At 45.9% G+C, this 19,836-nt stretch overlaps 3 protein-coding genes and 3 long non-coding RNA genes across 10 annotated transcripts; 3 read left to right on the plus strand and 3 right to left on the minus strand.

Moving 5' to 3' along the window:
* Positions 1 to 953: 953 nt before the first annotated feature.
* Positions 954 to 5,094, minus strand: LOC118500151. The gene is made up of 2 exons (XR_004902684.1): positions 5,006 to 5,094; positions 954 to 1,363 (listed from the first exon to the last, which is right to left on the minus strand). It is a non-coding gene; the product is annotated as an uncharacterized LOC118500151 (long non-coding RNA).
* Positions 5,095 to 5,171: 77 nt separating this feature from the next.
* Positions 5,172 to 8,334, plus strand: POLR1H (RNA polymerase I subunit H). Of its 4 annotated transcripts, none has more exons than XM_036023746.1 (5): positions 5,172 to 5,291; positions 5,435 to 5,592; positions 5,832 to 5,932; positions 6,105 to 6,225; positions 7,962 to 8,195. In XM_036023746.1, exons 2-5 carry the CDS (start codon positions 5,457 to 5,459, stop codon positions 8,156 to 8,158), a joined length of 555 nt encoding a protein of 184 aa, XP_035879639.1. In that variant the 5' UTR covers positions 5,172 to 5,291; positions 5,435 to 5,456; the 3' UTR covers positions 8,159 to 8,195. The 4 variants fall into 4 exon arrangements, with proteins under 4 accessions (XP_035879639.1, XP_028364462.1, XP_035879638.1 ...); XM_028508661.2 differs by having other exon boundaries at positions 5,184 to 5,329; positions 5,437 to 5,592; positions 6,116 to 6,225; positions 7,962 to 8,334; XM_036023745.1 differs by having other exon boundaries at positions 5,196 to 5,329; positions 5,437 to 5,592.
* Positions 8,335 to 8,655: 321 nt separating this feature from the next.
* Positions 8,656 to 9,798, minus strand: LOC118500153. The gene is made up of 2 exons (XR_004902686.1): positions 9,114 to 9,798; positions 8,656 to 9,004 (listed from the first exon to the last, which is right to left on the minus strand). It is a non-coding gene; the product is annotated as an uncharacterized LOC118500153 (long non-coding RNA).
* Positions 9,799 to 9,956: 158 nt separating this feature from the next.
* Positions 9,957 to 13,158, plus strand: PPP1R11 (protein phosphatase 1 regulatory inhibitor subunit 11). 2 transcript variants are annotated; one of them, XM_036023747.1, is made up of 3 exons: positions 9,957 to 10,041; positions 11,369 to 11,477; positions 11,927 to 13,158. In XM_036023747.1, the coding sequence occupies exons 1-3, from the start codon at positions 9,997 to 9,999 to the stop codon at positions 12,127 to 12,129; spliced, it is 357 nt and encodes a 118-aa protein (XP_035879640.1). In that variant the 5' UTR covers positions 9,957 to 9,996; the 3' UTR covers positions 12,130 to 13,158. The 2 variants fall into 2 exon arrangements, with proteins under 2 accessions (XP_035879640.1, XP_028364463.1); XM_028508662.2 differs by having other exon boundaries at positions 10,015 to 10,289; positions 11,927 to 12,910.
* RNF39 (ring finger protein 39) lies at positions 13,098 to 18,943 on the minus strand. The gene is made up of 4 exons (XM_028508655.2): positions 18,120 to 18,943; positions 16,227 to 16,249; positions 15,920 to 16,011; positions 13,098 to 14,487 (listed from the first exon to the last, which is right to left on the minus strand). Exons 1-4 carry the CDS (start codon positions 18,480 to 18,482, stop codon positions 13,910 to 13,912), a joined length of 1,056 nt encoding a protein of 351 aa, XP_028364456.2. The 5' UTR covers positions 18,483 to 18,943; the 3' UTR covers positions 13,098 to 13,909.
* LOC118500152 lies at positions 14,486 to 16,122 on the plus strand. The gene is made up of 2 exons (XR_004902685.1): positions 14,486 to 14,601; positions 14,640 to 16,122. It is a non-coding gene; the product is annotated as an uncharacterized LOC118500152 (long non-coding RNA).
* Positions 18,944 to 19,836: the final 893 nt, after the last annotated feature.

Raw genomic sequence — 19,836 nt, forward strand, 5'->3', positions numbered from 1 at the left:
TGGCATAGCTAAGAATTTTTAAATAAGGTTTTATAATTGTATTTTCTTCTTCTGTATTCTGAGACTTTTCCATAATATCCACTTTAATCTGACTGGCTGAAAAAAGTGGATATACAATAACACTTTCACACTCTTGTATCTCTTTCCTAGTTCTCCCATGCTTCTTTGCTGCAGGTGGCTGGTTCCGGCTTCTTCTCAAAAATGTTTCCTTCAGTCTTTGCTCTGTAAGTTCTCTCCCTTGAATCACACATTCCCGGTGATCTTAATTTGTATCTGTTCCCTTTTACCTGTTTTCTTCTCTGTCCATTCTAGACACCATGTTCTTCTGGCTGAATTTTGGGGAGTGTTGTTTCACTACGAGATCATAGTAATTGTTCAAATGCTTTCTTCTTAAATTTTGACCTATCCCATTTGATGTATGTGCCTTTCTGTGTTTTCTCTCTCAGGTACCAAATAGTACCATTTTTGAATCTCTATGCTTGGGTTGTTTCCCCCTCCAGTTTCTTTCTTCTTCTTTTAAAAAAAATATTTTATTTTTTAGACAGAGGGGAAGGAAAGAGGGAGAAACATCAGTGTGTGGTTCCCTCCCCCACACCTCCTACTGGGGACCTGGCCCAAAACCCAGGTGTGTGCCCTGACTGGGAATCAAATTGGTAACCCTTTGGTTTTTAGGCCTGTGCTCAATCCACTGAGTCACATCAGCCAGGGCTCCAGTTTCTTCTTAATTTCACTGCCCGATTCTTGTTCTTTCATTATTTCCACCAATGTTTTTCTATAATACCCTACTTGGGCAAGCCAGCAGTCAAGGGAAAGATTTTGCTCCCTAGAGTATTTCATACTCTTCTTAATTATTTTGAGTTATCAGCTGTCTTGATGCTTTTGTATGTACACCACCTAGATTCTCTGAGAGAGGGACAGAATTTTATAGTGTGACCATCTTTTTTACAATGAACACATTTAAACAGGAGCTTACCCTGACTACTGACACCAAGAAAAGATAAGTGTTTTTATTTACTTTGGAGTAAGAACTATGATTTTACTCCTATCATTCCTAGATGGAGCCTGTGAACTCTGAAAGTTGACCTACCAAAATCAATAACTAGTTTTTTTTTAATAGTGTTGGGCGTTTTCAAAATAATACTTTGTTTTGCAAGTATGGATAGAGCTAAAAAACATGTGTCAGTGTAGACATGCTACTCGAGGTGTCACTTCAGCAGAAAAACTTTAAACCCAAGGTTCTTCCTCTCAGTAATTCCAAACTATATGATGTGAAGATAAATTATTTATCAATATTTTTTTCTCCAGTGGGTTCTGCTGGCCTGAAGCAATCCTGGGGTCTCTAGAAGCTTTAACCTAGTCCAACCTGAGATAAAAAAGCAAAGATAGATTAAAATGTGGGAGGTGTCAGAACATATCTCACATACTGACTGAACCAAAAAACCCAATTGTCTTGGCCAAGGCCAACAATATTTCCATTTAGAAAGAGAAAACCTGCTAACAGGTACGACTACAACAGGGTCACTTCCCCATGGAAACCGCTGCATTCCTATGGTGGACAATAATAAAATCAATGCTTTTTAAATAAGAGCATATCATCCTTTCATATAAATTAAAAGCATACTTGTCTTGTAGACTCAAATGCAAACCATTCTGAATCTTGTGTCAGGGACGGAAGAGGGGAGACAGGTTTCAGGAAGCATTGCTCAAGCACATCTATGTCAGATTACTTAATTCCCCACCCTCCACTCTGAGATAATCCTAGACTGACTGTTACCACTTCATTGTTTCTGCAATTTCTTGATCCAGGCCCTCTCTGCCTCTATCAACACATACAGCATCTCTGCCTTCTAATCTTTGTTCTGAAATTCTATTCTTCCTTATACAGCCATTCATCCTTCACCTTTAATCCATTCCCTGTAGAACCCCTTATGATAGGAATTAGTGATTTATTTATAGGCCAGGCTGATGGCAACACAAGTGAAGACTACCAACTTTTTATGCCATCCCTGGTCTAATCTAAGTTTACTGTGAGGTCATACATAAGTTACTGTAGATGCCTGGCATTTCACCTCTATGCATTTTTTTAAAGTACTATTTATGGATAAGAGTATGAGCTTTGAAGTTTGATAGGCCTATGCTTGAATCCTAATACTACCACTTTCTAGGTGTGTGACACAGGGCAAGCAACTTAATCTCTTTATATCAGTTTCCACATTTATAAAATGGAGACATAAGACAAAAATATGCCTCTTGGATTAATAAAATATAAATGTGAATTAAAGAGCTTAGCATAATGCTTGATATATGGTAAGTTCTCAATAAATGCCAGTTGTCTGTTCTCCGAACTCTCTATAAAATCTTTTGAATAAGTGTTTTTGCCTTCTTCTGAACACTTAATATTTTTAATTCTACAACTCATTTGAAAATAAATCATGGTTTACATTGTGATTTCTGTATTCATATGTCACTTTTAAAGTTCTGATACTGAAATTCAGACTCATAAATTGTGGGATTTATAATTTATACCTACAACTACAATGATGTTCTCATATTATCAGGAAGAATCTGATAGAAAATATTTTTTAAAGATTTTACTTATTTATTTATTTATTTTAGAGAGGGAAGGGAGGGAGACAGAGAGAAATATCAATGTGCGGTTGCTGGGGGTAATGGCCTGCAACCCAGGTATGTAGCCTGACTGGGAATCGAACCTGCGACACTTTGGTTCGCAGCCTGAGCTCAATCCACTGAGCTACACCAGCCAGGGTGACAGAAAATATTTGATTTCACTGACTTCTTAGGTGAGTGAGAACTAAGAAATAAATTCTTATTTCCCTTAGTCTGTATATCTATTTCGAATTTTAAAAAATGGCCAACTTTCTTTTATTTCTCAGTACACAGCATCTAGCACAGTACTTAATATTAGTCTGTGATTCCAAGCTCTCATAATTAATGATTTGTTAATCAGTGATTATCCTTATCACATATCTGAGCATCTTTCTCTTATGATCCCCATAATATTGTACCTAATTTTTATTAAAACATTTACCAGCCTTTCTTGAAGTATACAGGCATATTTGTTTTATATGCCTGTGCTATGTCCTCACATTATGTCCTACTAATATACTTTCATTGTATTCTAAATAGTTATTTGTACTTTTTAAGGTCAGAGAAGAGTTTTCAACTTTGCAGCCCCAGCCTCAACTCAAAGACTGGAATAGGTACTTAATAAATACTAACTAAACCGATTGTGAGCTTTCAGTGGAAAAGGGCCATGACTCATACATAACACTCATGTTCCTTTACCACATTAGGACAGTATTCAACTCATGGTGGACCTTCAATAAAAAGGGAAAGTTGGTGAGGGAAGAGCACTAATTTAAATGTTCATTTTCAAAGGAGACAGACACACAGATAAGTGAGGATAAAAATTTTCTACCTACATTATGGTCTCAGCAACAGACTTCCCTTTGTAAGACAGACAACATGACACTCAGGTAAATGAAATTATGGGGCTTGTCACTCCCTGGTGGCTTGCTCGGAGTGTAACAGGAAATAAAAGCTTGATACTACTGACTTACCGTGAAATAAAATTAAAATAAGAGGTACTAACAAACTGATAAAAAGAACTCACATACTGACCATTTCTTCGTAAGCATGTTGCAAGCACCAGCAGTTCCAGTTCCTGCATGTATTCAACACAAGAAATGGCCTTGACCACAACTTCTGTCAATGCAGATCACCCCGCTGCAGGAATCTGGCTGGCACTGACCAGCTCCAGTATGCTGGCATTAAAGACTCATATTGGGACCAGCAAGGACACTGACTGCATGTCCACATACTCTCCCCGATCTCTTTGTTCTCCTTGTCCCTCTCTTTCCTTATAAAAACCTCTGCCTGCATTGAGATGTTAAGATGGGCTCTGAGATGAGAGTCCATCTTCCATGTTGCTGGACCCTGAATAAAGCCACTTTCCTTTACATCAGCACCTGCCTCTCGAGTATTGGCTTTCGAAGTGGCAGGAAGCTGGACTTGCATTCAGTTACAAGAGTTTTAACTCTTTAACAGTAGACACACTGTTGCCTGTCTTTTCATTATTGTAGAGAAAAAAAGATCAGAGCTTTTTAGGGAGAGACCACAGCTTGTCTCAGAGGAGAAAATAGTGATGGCTCCACATTTGTATGCAGTAGCTTAAAAACACAACTACCTGGTTGGATAGGGATGGAAGGGCTGAGAGGTAACTATGAAACCCATCCAGAAGCTGTCCCTTCAAGATAACTTTCTAGTTTAGATTGTACTTACGGATGATTGAAAGTAGCAGTATTTTCTAAAGCTTTTGTCTCCTGATTTATAAAAGATTTGGGAAATGTCAACTGTCCACCTAATGGATGATGATGATGATTGAGAGTTGGTTGGACAAGAGTCAAGGGAATAGGCAAATGAAAGCCAAACTTGGCCTAAGTCTTAGTGAAATCCTACCCAAAGATAATACCTTGACTAGTGTGTCTACGGAGGTGTGGCCCAACCTCTTCTCTTTCGCCATTTACTAAGTCCTGAGCCCTATCCCATGTCATCACTACTTCCTTTCATTCCCAGGGAGTAAGCATTCCACTGCTTTCACCCTCACCACTTCTGGCCCCTTAAGAAGCCGAATCACCCCCTACAGAGGCCCGAAAGAACACCCAAAACACGAGAGCCAGGTTGGACTCAGCAGAAAGCCCTAATTTGGCCCTCGAGGCCCAAGGAGCGCTAAAACTCTAACTCCCCAAATGTTTAGTTCTTTTTTAAATTACCGCGCAGCCTCAAAGGGGAAAGACAGACTCAAGAAAGACAGGAGTTGTAGTTCTCTGTTCCTAAGAAATTAATGTTCGGCAAGGTTAGTGTGATTTTCGGGGGAACGCTCCCCTTCATACCGCACTGGGTCCCTGTAAGAAGCGAGAATAAGAAAATTAACATCCCGGGTTTGGGTCCTAAGAGGAAAATTAGCGGTAGGCACGTCAATTACCTGTTTTCTTATCCGAAATCGCAGAACCAAGCTGAAGGGGCATACTCCTACCTCCCTTCACACACTCGCCACTCTCTCGCCAAGGTTCTCTGATCACGTTTGCGCTTAATTATGACGTCACAGCCAATCCTGAGCCGTAACGCATCGACGCTCTAGCCCGTCTCTTGCTCGCTGCCCCTCTGCCAGCCCAGAGGCGGTGCTCTAGCCCACGGAGTTGGCTGGCTCTTTCGCCTGCCCCAAGCCTGGCTGTACCCGAAGCGGGCTAGGAATTCCGGACTCTCGCGCTTCATAGTCGCAGAGGCACAAGACGTGCTTGGGAGGGAGGTTCGAATTACCTATGCTTACGTCCAGGAACGGAACAAGAATGAGTCCTGAGTGAGGAGGGGGCTTTTCTCTCTTTTTTGTTAATAACTTTCTCATTCCATTCCCAGCCCTTGACCACTTGTCCGTCATGGACCTCGCCCGTACCTGCTCCAGCTTCCAGTCAGACCTGGATTTCTGTCCTGATTGCGGCTCAGTCCTGCCTCTGCCAGGATCTCAGGATACAGTCACCTGTACTCGCTGTGGCTTCTCCATCAACGTGCGAGGTGAGGGACTCCTACGCAGCATCCCTGCCTGAGGGCCCATCGAGGAAGGGTCGGAGGCTTGGGGACCTCTAGATCGGTTCGATTGTAGTGGGACACTAAAGCAGGAGATCAAGCACTTACATTTTCCGTCTGGGGTTGAAACCTGAAGGGAAGGATGTGGGGCCACCTGGCCTAACCGAAAGGGAATTGCGCGCATCAGCTCCTCCGCGTGTTTAACCAGTTCTTAACTGCCTGTGCAGACTTCGAAGGGAAGGTTGTGAAAACCTCAGTCGTGTTACACAAACTAGGGACAACCATGCCTATGTCGATGGAGGAAGGACCTGAATTCCAGGGACCCGTGGTAAGTTAATGACATCAAGGACGGGACCCACGGGGAGGGTGGGAAAGAAACAGAGATCTGGAGAGGTGTGTACACAATTCCAAGAAAGAAGAGGGGCCTTTAGAGCAGCAGCGCCCTGGAAGTGTATCAGCTACTTCCTGTGACAAGTAGGGGGATATGACTAACCCACCAGTTGCTTCCCAGGTTGACAGGCGCTGCTCTCGCTGTGGTCATGAGGGAATGGCATACCACACCAGACAGATGCGTTCAGCCGATGAAGGGCAGACTGTCTTCTACACCTGTACCAACTGCAAGTGCGTATCCTTTCCCTTGCTTCTGCCTGTTCTCAGCTTGTTTGTTAACTAAACAAATCTAGTGATTTACTTTTTTTGTACTGAATAAACAATTGTTTCTTTTGGTCCCATTCATGTTTTATAGAGTTCTAGTAATAGGGAGATTTGTCGTTTTATTTTTAAAATTATACTTTTCTTGTCATTTTAACACCAGTGAACTAAACATTTTAACGTATTTTTAAAAGGCAATTAAAAATACAGAAGATAAGTATTGCTTAGTGGTCAACATGTTATTTTGGAATCTTCCACTATACTCCAGGAAGTTGTTCCTTAGTGAGAATTAGTCATGCATGATTTAAGGAACACAGATGTCTAAATGTCTTTGGGATCTTGCAGTTTTACTAATATATCAAGATATGACTTTTAAAATTTTGAGGGGGATATGCTGGATTTTTTGACAATGAGGTTTGATTTTTTTTTAATTTTCCCATCAACTTTGGAAAACTATCAGCCATTATCTGATTGAATATTGTTTTTTTCCATGTTCTCAAGTCTCACAACCTGGAACACTAATTAATTAGTTGTTTATTAGGCTGTCTATCCTCTATTCCTCTCACCCTGTTTTCTATATTTTCCATCTCTTTCTGTCTATGCTGCTTCTGGGTAATTTCTTCAGGTCTCTCTTCCAGGTCACTGATTCTGTCTTCAGTTTATTTCAATTACTATTACATTAAAATTTTTTTGAGTTCTACTTGATTTTTGAAATTTCCTCAGTCATTTTTAATAGTTTCCAATTCCTTGATCATATTTTGAATTGTTCCTTTTGTTCTTAAAATATGTATTACCTTTAAATATATTAAACATGCTATTCATATTGTGTCTCATAATTCTGATACCCACAGTTTTTGTGGGTCTGATACTGAGTATGGGAATTCTTTGAGGCATAGAGTAAATGCTGTATTCTCAACATTTGTGTTTCCTGTTCAGGTGCTTTGAGGCACTACCAAGCCAGAATCACTTTAAATAAATTCTTGGTTTCAGGTTGTTTTTGGACTACATAGGTAGTATGAATTTAGGCTGCAAATTCATGTAAGGGCCAGCTTATTGTTAGAAAATCTCAAGGGAGATTTTTCTTCCTCTACCAGTGACACAAATTCCCCTTCTGCAGAGATTTTTTTTTCTTAATTCACCTTTACACAGAAGGGTAGCCCCTTGGGGGTCCCAAGTTTATGCAGAGTATTTCCTATCAGACATTGTAGGTTTGTCTCGGGTTCTTCCATATGGCTGTCAAAACAGCAAGAGGACCATGGTAGCAGGGGTTTCAATTTTAACTTACCTATTTAATTTCCTGCTCTTACGTAATTTACCCAATGTGGAGACTGCCTTTACTTTCTTGCCATCTCATCAGTGGATTAAAAACATTTATTGTTAGATATATCTTTTGAGAGTATTTTTCCCAGTCTTACCTATTTATTTTAATTTAAAATTTTTTTAGTTCTAGTTTATCCTTTAAAAAAATCTTTTATGGCTAGTGCTTTTTTTGTCCCAAGAAATCTCTGCATTCTTCAAGGTCATAGTTCATTAGATATATATTTAATCCCAGCATTTTTAGCTGGCTTGAAGTTGAAGGATTGTTTAGGGGAACTAGTCTTCCACAGGTCACAAATAAAAGTCCTTTGATTATTTGAGTATTTCACCTTACATTTCTAGAACTTCTTCCTTTGGTCCAATATAATAAATCCTTTCTTTCTCTATAGGTTCCAGGAGAAGGAAGACTCTTGATTTTTTATTTTCTGGGCAACTCAACTATCCCTCCCTCTCCTCTTCCTTAGAAGGTGAAGGATATTGGGTTCCTAGATCCTTGTCCATCCTCTGGTTGCAATATTTGCTTCCAGAGGAGAAGCAGATCATCATGTGGGGATTACCATTGTGCCCAGAGTGCTCCTATTCCTAGTTGAGTTTTCCTATTAAAACTATATTTTACAATAAGACCCAGGCATATGAGTATTAATTATAATTTGTCTTGTTCCAGATGTAATTTAAATGAGCTTATAGAGATATAGTTGTTCTTTCAACAAATATAGCAGCTACAAAAAGATGTAGATTAGTAGATGAGAAACAGAAAAAAAATGAAGCCAGCAATGAGGCTAATATTACAAAAGCAATTATAAGTATTTTCTCACTATCTGAATCTGTTTGGTTCCTGAGTATAAAGAAACAAAAAAATGGGAGTTTGGATACTGAGAGATTCAAAGGGAAATTTAACCAGATCTATTTGATATGTAAGTTTGGACAACAAAATATATGATACGAAGTATATACTTACTACAGGTGAACATTTTGGAAATTATTTTTTATTGCTTTTAAGATAAATGTAATTGTAATGGATTCATATGTAGAAAGAAAAAAGTAAAAATTACAAGAAATCCTATTCCACAGAGAGATTTGTTATTTTAATGGGCTGTACTACACAGGCCTAGTTGTATCTGTTTTTCAGTTTGAACCAAAAACTTAAAAGGGAAACAAACATAATCCAAGCATAATAAACATATAACAATAAACATAATTCAAATTTTAGTCTGAGAATCAGTATTCCTGCCTTCTTGGCTTAAATGGTGATAAAGTTGTGAGAGTAATAATGATTATCTTGTAATTGTATGACCCTTTCTGTATTCAGAGTTCTCAGATATATGCTATCTTGTTTGACCCTCTCAGCAACTTTGAGGGTGGGCAGAGCAATCTTCTGCACTGTACATTTGAACTGTTCTGGCAGTTGACTTCCCTGCCTCACTCCTAAAATCTGAAACAAATCTGTTCATTGTTTTTACTATACGTTAAACCTTTCCCTGGCCCATAACACTGATTAAAGTCCAAGTTTCTTAGCAAAGCATCAGGGCATCCAAGCCTACCTGACAAGCCTCCTCAGCACTCCCCTACATCCCAGTTTTGTACATCCCAGCTGCGTGTCCTTTAGTACACACACCTGTGACTCTAAGCTGCTTTTTTTCAAAAAAAAAAAAGGTCTCTCTCCCGGTTAAACCACTCTCACTCCCTGAGAAAAATGTACGTATTTTTATCATAGCATAAATTGCCCTGTATTATCATTTATGACCATTTCTGTTTACTTTTCCCATTACCCCAGAGTGTTGGAAATATGCAGCTAAATTCCATTTCACAGGTGAGATTTATATCTATGTTAATATCCCAATGTCTTACAGTTTTGTTAGTGCTAAGCATACCAATTTTTCCCACTAGACTGGGAGCTAGAAGGCAGGGTCTGAGTGTTTCATGCGCCTCCATCCTCAAGGCCTGGTGCGATCACGGGAAAATATCCCAAGTTGAACATGAATTAAGTGTACTGCTCGGGCACAGATTCTGGTACCTTACAGATACTAACCCAGATTCTTTTTTGAACCCAGGTTGTTCTTAAGTGTGTTTCCAAATGCTCTTAGGTCCGCTTTCTGAAATTCCTGTACGAAACAATAAGGAAACAGAAGAGACCATTGTAGGGTCATACCTTTGCTCTCTAGTTTCCCTGTCCTCCCACTCACCCAGGGGAGGGGGGCGGTAGCGGGTCTGCGGCGCACAACTCGTCTCCGCCCCATCCTGCTGGAGGAGCGCTGGTCGCCGCTCCGGACCGCCCTCCTCCCTCACCACTACTGTGACTTCTCTTTCACCAAGTCTGTGTCTCCTCCCTGCGGCGCCTGCGCTGTTACATCAAGACGGAACTAATGTGGCGACGCTCGCACTAGACGTTTTTAGTGTCCGGTAAGGAAAGAGGGCGACTACAGGATGCGTCACACCCGGAAGCAGAGAGCCGGAAGTGGGGTTGGACAGGTTATCCCCAGGGGTGGGGACGCGGAGGCCCGGGAAGGGGGGGAGGGGGTAAAAGAAGGTGGAGGATCCTGCTTGCTACTCTGAGTCCGATACCGATCCTCTTAGACCCCAGAGACACAGAACAAGGGAAGGGTGTCTCATCCGCCTTCCTCCCCTTCTCCCTTTCCTCAGCCTTAGCCATGGCCGAGGCAGGGGCTGGGCTGAGTGAGACCGTCACTGAGACAACGGTTACCGTGACAACCGAGCCTGTGAGAAAAGCGGCGGAGGGTGGGGGGCGGTGCTGTTTAGGGGTCTGGGAGATACCGTGGGGGAGGGGATAGAGTTTTGGAGTTGCTGGAGGGGCTGGGCTTGGGGAATATGGGAGGAGTGGGGCTGAATATATGGGGTTGGGAGAATCGCAGGTCTTGGGGTTATTCGGAGTGGCAGAGATGGTGCAGAAGGACGTTAAAGCGACACGTTCGGATATAGGTGGTGCTGCTTGGGTTGCTGGTGTGTGTAGTTAATGAAGAATGGGAACCTGGGGATTAAGGAGCAAGGGAAGTACTGGGGGAAAATGGAGGACTGTGTAAAAGCATGGCTGTAGGCCAGCTGTAGGGGAATTTGGAAGAATACTTACCAATAAGTATCTGTTAAGAGGATAAATATAAAAGGAAGCAGAGAGAATGAGGGAAAAATGAAAAGGAAATGAAGATAGTATTTTGAAAAATCAGAGGAAATGCAAATGGAGAAAAAAGGTAGCATTTTGCAAAGACAGGTTATTTTCAAAAAAAGAAGGTTGTATAGGGCTTAATAACACCTGTATTAAGGGAGTTTAGAATAATAGTTATCAGAGATTCCAGGATGCTAGCAAGTAGGTGGATAAGAGGTAAGGAGAGCTGGGCTTGAGGGTGAGAGAGGTCAGAATGGAATTCTTTCTTTAATGGGGAAAAAAATAAGGGGTCTGGAAGAAAAGTGTCAGATTAGACATTGGGACTGAAAATAATTTTCGTATATTAATACCACTAAGGATGATTTGCTGAGAAAGACAGAAACAGTAAGGACTATATTTTCTTTTGATGATTTGCTGGGACCTTTCCTAGGTTAGAAATTCTGACTTCTTTGTATACCAGTGGTTATCAAGAACAGGAAATACTACTTTATGATTCCTCAAGGAGGTCAGAGACCTGTTCTATTTCATCTTCTCCCACCACTCAGTTCTTCTGTTGCTATCTGTGATACTGATTGGTCTGGGATAGGGCCAAAAGGAGGCCCCTGGGAGGGGGTGGGAATGGTCAGTCAGCGGGGACTATGTAGGTATTGCCTATCTCTATCTCTATTAATCTTCCAGGAGAACCGGAGCCTAACCATCAAACTTCGGAAACGGAAGCCAGAGAAAAAGGTGGAATGGACAAGTGACACTGTGGACAACGAACACATGGGGCGCCGCTCATCAAAATGTGAGTGATAGGTGGCCCACAGTAACCCTGGAGCTCCGCCTCCCATGTGTATACCTTCTACCTTGTCACGTCCATTGACCATCCTGAAGCTCCCAGATGCCCCCAATCCTGTTGTTGCCCTGGTGGTTCTCTGGCATCAGGGAGAGGAGGTTAAAGTTAGAGGGGAAAGAGGTACAAAAGGGTTCAGATTGGGATGAGATGTGCCAAGGCTTGAAGGCAAGAAGTATCAGAGGTGGGAGAAGTGAAGCTTTGGATTCCTGGCTCTTTAAAAGGATAAAGGAGAGTTGAGTGTCTGAGTGCCAGGGGGTGAGCCTGGGAGAGCTGGATCCTGGAAGATAGTAGGAAACTATGGTAGGAGTAGGAATTCTTACTGAGATGCTGTGGGTATGGAACTGACTCTAGCTCTTACCCTTTCTCCTATTTAACTGGGCTTCTCCTTCCAAATCCAGGCTGCTGTATTTATGAGAAACCTCGGGCCTTTGGTGAGAGCTCTACGGAGAGTGATGAGGAGGAAGAGGAGGGCTGTGGTCATACACACTGTGTACGGGGCCACCGCAAAGGACGGAGTCGTGCAACCCCTGGACCTAGCCCTACCACCCCTCCCCAGCCTCCTGACCCATCTCAGCCTCCTCCAGGGCCAATGCAGCACTAAATTCCTCTCTCCCCCACCATTCCTGTGTCTATCTGTCTATCTGACCCTGAATGTATTCATGTGGCTACTTGGGGACAAAACGCATGGTTTGATCATTCTCCAGTCCCTCCTTTCCTCTCCCTTGCCTGATAGAGGGAAGAAGGAGAGGAGGGTGGACAGAGATGCTGGAATTCTGATTTGCTGCTATTCTAGAACCCAAGCTTCTGGGTTCCCCAGCTCCCCTTCCTGCTCCCCCCACCCCAATATCCCATCCTCCTATTTCCAAGGATCCAGGCATCTTGGTCCCAGTCTCTTCCCTTAGTTCTCATTGCCAAACTGCCTGTCCTGGGATCCAGTTATCTTTGCCCCCTGCACTCTGTACTTGAGTCCCAGACACTGCTATTGGGTTTCCAACAGCCCCAGCTTTCACTGCCAGGGTCCCAGACATATTTCAGGCAACCTTGCCCCAGCTATGCTTTATTAATTCTGGCTTAGAGCTCTTCTTCTAATGTATTTATATAGTCTGAACTCTTAGTCCTTGCCTGTAGTATATAAGGTGTTATGGAAGAGCACTCAGCCATTCTGCTCCACTCCTGCCCACTTCTCTCATACCTTCAAGGGGAGGTGGGTGAACAGTCTTTGCCATTCTTACCTTCAATGGAAAATGAAAAACAGTCATGTCCTCTCTCCTAACCCTTCTCATGTGATACAGGATTTCTGACAAAGCTGGCATCAAGAGTGGTCACTTAGAACTATCTTCTCAGCCTTTGGTCTTCCAGCTTCAGAGACAGATCCAACATAGTCCCAGGTAGCAAAAAGCAGGAGAGAGATGGGGTATGTCCCCTACATTACACCCTCACCCCTTCCTAGGCTTTGATGTCTGCCAGTCCAGATGTCCATCTCCTGTGACCCTCCCCACAACTCACTGGGATCTGAGTATCTTCTCTAGGCCTCTTGCCATTCATACTTGCAGAGATCAGTCAAATCCATACCACCACGGAGATCTCATTTATTGCCACATATGCACAAAATAAATAACCCATCATAAAATGTGTTAAATACAGGCCCATTTATACATATGGGGAAAGATGTGAAGCTATATACAAGGATGCCTTCAGGTTGTATGGAGCATGCCCAGGTTGAGGAAAGGAGAGTTAGCACCATTGGTTTCTTATTGTATGTACTGGGGGTAGTTTAAAGAAGGTTGTTAATGGGAAAGGACTGAACATGGGAAGCATGGTGGAATAGAATCAACCCCCTTCCCCAAAAGCCCCAATATTAAGCTTCCTAGCTAAGTAAGCCTTTTGTTTTTTTCAGGAAGGTCTTGTTTCCCTTGAGAGTGTATAGGGCAGGGAAGCCCCAGCCTTAAGCTCTGGGGAAGGCACTGGGCATTTGAGACTAGCAGAAGCAGGAGTGGGAGGTAAATAATTTGAGGAGTAGGGATAGGGACTCAGTGTAGTAAACGTGGGCTATTGACTAATAACACTGGGGCAGGGCCTGTTCCCCAGCTCAGACCTGGAGCTGTGTAAAATAGTTGGGGAGACCTGGGGTAGCTGTAGGAGAAAAGCATCCCAAGAGGAAGGGGTGGGAATGGGTTCGGCTTTGGCTTTGGGAGTGGATGTGGAAACTAGAGGCCAGTTGAGGTCTTGGGAGAAAAGAGACAGTGTAGGTGGGTGGGTGGTGTGCATCAGTACTCTGGCTGTGGGCACGTACGTGGACGTGATCCCTGCATGAGTAGGGAGTTGCCAGCCCAGAAGATGCCTCGCTGAGGGCCAAGCTAGCAGGAGACTGGGCGTGGTTGTCAGCCTTCCGCAGGCACGATGCGCAGTGGGGCACGCTGGTCTCGAGTGCAAAACAGTGGGAAGATGCGCTGCCCCAGGGGGCCAGGCCCCTGGAAGGCAAACAGCAGGTCCAGCGAGCGGCCATCGTAGAAGGCCACGCGGCCCCGCTCCCAATCCAAGTCCACGCGAATTCGCTGTGGTGGGGGCCCGGCACTGCCCAGCAAGGTGGGCTCCGGTGCTGTGAGTGCCCACAGGCGGCTGCCTCGGCCCTCTACTGCCCACACAGAGCCTGCGGGGCACAATCCTACACGGCCCTTGCGTCGCACCGACTCCCCCGCCGCACCCAAGGCATAGTGACTCTCCATGTCCTCATCCTCCCCAGAAGGATCTCCGGATGAGGCGGTGTCCGCGGTCTCCACCTCCCAGCAGTGGCGGCCGGCCCCGAAGCCCTGCGCACCCAGCACCGCAGGCAGCTGATCGAAGCGTGCTGGACTGTCAGGGGGCTCGGGTGTCCCTGGTGGGGCCAGTCTGACGCTGCGGCGGTCAGCGGAGATGAGCAGGCGGCGATGTGCGGTGCCAGGGTCCAGAGTCAGGTCGGCTGGGAAGCGCAAGATAGGGAGAGGACTAAAGTGAGAAGAGTTTCTGAGTCAGAGGTGGGATAGGACAGAGAATACACATCAGAAATCACTTCAAAGGCCCCACAATTTGAAAGGTGGCTGTGGGACCAATGAGGGTGAAGTTATATGAAAGGTACAGCTAGGCAGGACAGAATCTGTGGACGGAATCTACTATTCCTGAAGAATTGGGCTTGGAGAAGGACCTGGCTAGTCCAGGGCAGGGGCACAGTGCAGAGATCAAAGGAGAGATGGCCTGGTTTGTAGGGTGGGGGAAGAGAGTGGCTGATGTGACAGGGGAGGAGTGAGGACTGATATCTCAATCTGCAGTATCTGGGGTGGGGCTTGGGAGCTGGGTCAGCAGGATGGGGAAGGTGTATCTAAAGAGAAAGACTGATACCACGTACTGGAACCCCAACTGTCAGAGGGGAGGGGCAAAGGGGAGAATCCCAGGCATCCTGACAAACCAGCCCACCCACTCACAGGAATAAGTGGGAGTGGATAACCTATTCCTATAAGAAGAGTGGGACAATTTGGTGATAGCTAAAGGAACCAGAAAGAGTATTGGCTTTGAATATATGGGGTGCCTTGAGAAAAAAACTGGATCCAGGGTACTAGAAGCAACCTGGATTGGGTGGGATGGTGGTGACTGAGAGGGTGGAGCATGTTCTCCAGAGAACAGCTTTGAGAGGGATTGAGGAAGGATCTGCCCAGAAGCTGCAGAGAAGGCCCAGAGTCCCAGGGGCAGGGAAATGTAGGAGTCCCGTGATCCTTCTGGAGAGGAGTGAAGATAAGTGGTGGAAGCAGAGATTCCTGAGAGGCAGCCGACCTCTGGGGGTCTGTTGTGTGAGTGAGTGAAAAGGTAAGAGTGGAGAATGGCTGGGATATGAGAAATTGAGGATAGACATTATTATGGGTTGAATTCTGTTTCTCCCAAAAAGACATGTTAAAGTCTATTACCTCACATTGTGACTGTATTTGGAAATAGAGTCTTTACAGGGGTAATCAAGTTAAAATGAGGTCACTAGGGTGGGCCTTCGTCCAATATGACTGGCGTCCTTATAAAAAAGGGAAGTTTGGATCCAGAGACAAATGCATATAGAGGAAATATAATGTGAAGACACAGGAAGAATACCATCTACAGGCCAAGATACATCAGAGACTACCAGAAGCTAGGAGAGAGACGGATTGTCACAGCCCACAGAAGGAACCAAAAACTGCCAACACCTTCACTTCCACTCCCAGAACTATGAGACAATAAATTTGTTGTTTAAGCCACTCAATGTGTGATGCTTTGTTACAGCATCCCTAGGACTAATTATAGACATCAAAAAGGGCTTGATTATTTTTGAGGGAGGAAAGGAAGCAAACCTAAAATAGACTCTTACTCACTTTCCTCCCTTCTGCCCTCCTTACCTGTCAGTCTGTGAAGCATGTTTTTGACCACTGGGTAATCATCAGGGAGATTGTCCTCTGAGTTAGATGACTTGGGTGTTGGGGCATCAAATCTGGACAAATGAGGAAGAAAGGTCAGGAAACCAGTAGACACCCTCTGCCCTCTGTTGCCCCCTTCGCTACCCTACTTAAATCTCTGGAGCAGGAAGGGGTAAGGCACATCCCCAAAACTACCTGTGAGTGGGTACAAAGATGTGGGCCCAGTGAGATGGTGATGAATATAGCAGCTGGTAGTGGAAAAGGAAGGAACAGTAAAAATGGAACTCACCTTCTCCATGTCTTGCTCATATCCTGGGTGGGCAGAAGAAAACATGGATGTGAGCTCTCAGCATACTGTTGGGAGCCCTCCCTCTCCACCCCACTCAGGTGAGCTGGGTCTGAGCTGGTGAGGGCCCTCCCCATCTCTCAGCACATATCCTCTCTACCACTATGCTCTCTATTCCTCTGTCTCACCCTCCTTCATGACCCTTCCTTCCTCTCATCACCACTTCTCATTCTCCTAACACCACCAGGCACTATGCTCCCCTGCCCCATTCACTAAGGGCTCTCAGTGCCCAGCCTCATCCATGCCCTTTTTAAAATTTTAATCTTCACCAGAGGATAAGTTTATTGATTTTAGAAAGAGAGGAAGGGAGAGAAACATCGATGTGAGAGAGTAGCATTCACTGGTTGCCTCCTGTACATGCTCCAACCAGGGATCAAAACAGCAACCTAGGTATGTGCCCTGACCCGAAATTGAACCAGCAAACTTTTGGTATAAGTGAAGATGCTCCAACCAACTGAGCCACCTGGCCATGGTTTCATGTCCTTTTCTTGCTGCCCCCTCCCCCGCCAGAGTTCTTACCTTTTCCTGCTGCCCCCACAACCCCATTCTCTGTCTCTGACACTGTCCTTATTCACCTTCCTGAGGGTGAATCCCCTTCTAGCCCAGACCAAACACATACTCAGAGCCCTTGGTTTAAGGGTGAGTATATAAAAGCCTTAATAAAGTTGCTCTACTTCTTGCCATATAAGCCCAGTGGCATTCATTGAGCCTTTTGCTTTGCAGTCTCTCTACTCTGGCCAAGGAGGCAGCTGGACTTGGATGTGTTCCAGAAGGCTCAACAGATCTGCAGGGATCCATGGGAGCCAGGAGAGGGCACTGCATACCCCACACCCTCTCCCTGTATGGGGGATTCCTCTTTTTCCCTTCCGGGTCCAGGGAGAGTGGAGCAGACCAGTATGGTGTTGAACGGGAGAGAGGAAAGGCAATTTGTCTACTTACGCCAATAATACCTAGAATGATTAGGTCTATGTAGACTTAAAAGGGGATTGGGTAGTGGGAGCAAGACCCAAGAGGGCTTAGCTTCTGGGGAGAAGCTGGTTGGGTTAGGCCACAGAATGGGTTTGATTGATGGCCAAGGAGTTGGGCTCAAGAAGGGCAAGGCTGGTGGGTGGGTGATAAGGCTGGGAAGTAGAGGAGCCAGAGGCCCCAAAGGCAGTTCTTCGGACTTAGCCTCCAACTCTGACTGCCCCTGCCTGGTTCTCTGGGAGGAGCTAAGGACAACAATAATAAACAACACCGAGCTCGACTACAGCCTAAGCCCAAGATGCTGTAGGGACGTTTGGATCCGATACCCTCTCCCTTCCTCCCTGCTTTACTCAGCACCCTCTTTCCCTGATCCTCCACTGCAGCTTTTTCTCCGCCCTCCCTCTGCCTCCCACTCCCCTATGTTAGTTCTGATCTCCCCACCCTCCTCCCAAACCCCCGCTTGCTTAGCCCCAGTCAGCTTTCCCCTCCACTGGTTCCCCTCCTCCCTGCCGCCCACTGCTTCCCAGGGGCTCCAGGGGGGCCTAGCATGCGGGACAGTGCCACAGCACCTTCTCCGCTCCCAGCAATCTCACAGGACTCACGCATGCGCCCAGCCGTCTCCCCACCCCTCTCCCGCAGCAAAATGTCAACTCCTTCCCCCGTTTTTCCTGCCACCTCTCACTTCACGTAGAGGTCTCGTGGTCATCTCCTGGCCCCTAGTCCTTTGCTCTTCTCTCCTCAACTCCATTGTTTGCCTCAACTTCCATAAAGCACCGCCCCAGGAGGTACCATTCCCAGCTCCCCTAAGGAACCCACGAAGCTCCCTCTTCCCCTGACAGCCACAAACCCGTGAAGCGCACCGGGCCTCACCTCGCCGAATGGGTCCAGGCTTCCCATGGTGGGGATGCGGCCCCCTCGGCGTCTTCCAGCGCGGGCCCCGGGATCGGCCAGCTTCTCTCGCAGTCCCCGGCTTATGCGCACCTCCACCGCCAGCCGCACGTTGGACCTAAGGCTGCGGCGGGGGCACAGGAGGCCGCAGCAGGGGCACGCGGTGGGAGACTCCTCGGTGCCTGTCACTGTCGGGGTCCCCCAGCGGCGGGCCAGGCACGCGCGGCAGAAGCTGTGCTCACATGACAGGAGCACTGGGTCCTCGAAGGGGCCCCCGCACAGCGGGCAAGTAGCCAGCTGCTCCAGGCGTTCTACCAGCCCTGGGCCCAGCACAGGCGCCTCCATGGGAGGCCAGCGTCTGGATGCAGTCGCTTCCGCGACCCCCTGGACCGCTTTCGAGCGCACAGATGGTGCACCCCTCCTGCTGCTTGCTGAGTTGATGCCCTTCTTTCCTCCTACATTAACTTTCTGACTCTTCTCTGCCCCTCTCCTGATATTGCCTCTCTCTTCATCCAGTCCCAGTCTCCAATCTTCCCACCACGTCAGGCTTTATAGGGAGGGAGGAGGCCCCTGCGGGAGGTAAACATCAGGTCTTGCGTAACACCTCATCTGGTTCTCCCGCGTCCTGAGTAAGGTTTGGGGAGGAGGGTGGGAGGAAAGGACACCGGATCCTCAAACCAGAAAGGTGGTCACTGCGGGGGACGCTCTGGGAGCAAGGTAGCTGGGTATGGGGAGGGTAGCCCCCTCTCACCCCCTGAAGAACCCGAATCTCACCTCCCCCTCGGCCTGTGGTGTGTGGGTGGGCAGGGTGCTCAGGCTCGCTTTCGGCATGTGTGCCTACATCGCCAAGGTGTGAGTCATTCCAGGTGGCTGGCACACCTACATCTGGGGGCTGGTGCCGGAAGCACCGATCCTGTTGCGTGTGGCTTTGGCAGGACTCTGAGTATTGGTGTGTGGATATCATTCCAGGTGCCTCTCTCTTTCCACCTTCCTACCTTACCTTTTAAGGAATTAAGGACACTCTGAAGCTTTGGGGTAAGAGGTGGATAGCAGGTGCTCACCTTCCTGCCTCAAGGAGTCAGGGTAGGGCTCTCTCAGCTCTATTTCTGGCTGACTCCCAGGGCCTCTTTCCTTACTTTCTTCCTGTGTCCCTCTTTCTAGTTCTTTCTTTCTGTTTTTCCCTGTGTATGATTTTATTTCCACTTTTCTCTCTCTCCTTCTTTGGGATGTACCCAAGGGTTATTTATTTCAAATTTCTTGGTAAACTGAGGCCCAGAGAGTTGGCATCGCCAAGGTCACACAGCAAGAGAATGACCAGAAATGGAGCCATACCCACATCTTCCAATCTGTGTCCTTTCTGTGACTCCACAAGTCTCTTTTTTATTTCAGATCCCTAGAACTCCTTTTTGCTTTCTGATTATTTTCCCTGATCTTTCATTGTGCCCTTTCCTCACCACCATCTTTCTGTTTCTTCCTTCCTTTACCCCCCTCTACCCACCTTTCCTACCTTCCTCTCTGCTCTCTTGTCTTCCTAGCTTCTCCACCTGTCTCTAACCAGGTCTTTCTGTCTGGATACTCTTGGAGGTTTGTGAATAACTAAGCATTCAGATGTCTACTACTATGTCATACACCCTGTTGTACAAACATGCATGTGCACTCACCAATGTCTATATGCCCCAAAGTGCACAGACTTACAGAC

The sequence above is a fragment of the Phyllostomus discolor genome, chromosome 4 (genome assembly GCF_004126475.2).
Source record: "Phyllostomus discolor isolate MPI-MPIP mPhyDis1 chromosome 4, mPhyDis1.pri.v3, whole genome shotgun sequence".
NCBI classification, from domain to species: domain Eukaryota; kingdom Metazoa; phylum Chordata; class Mammalia; order Chiroptera; family Phyllostomidae; genus Phyllostomus; species Phyllostomus discolor.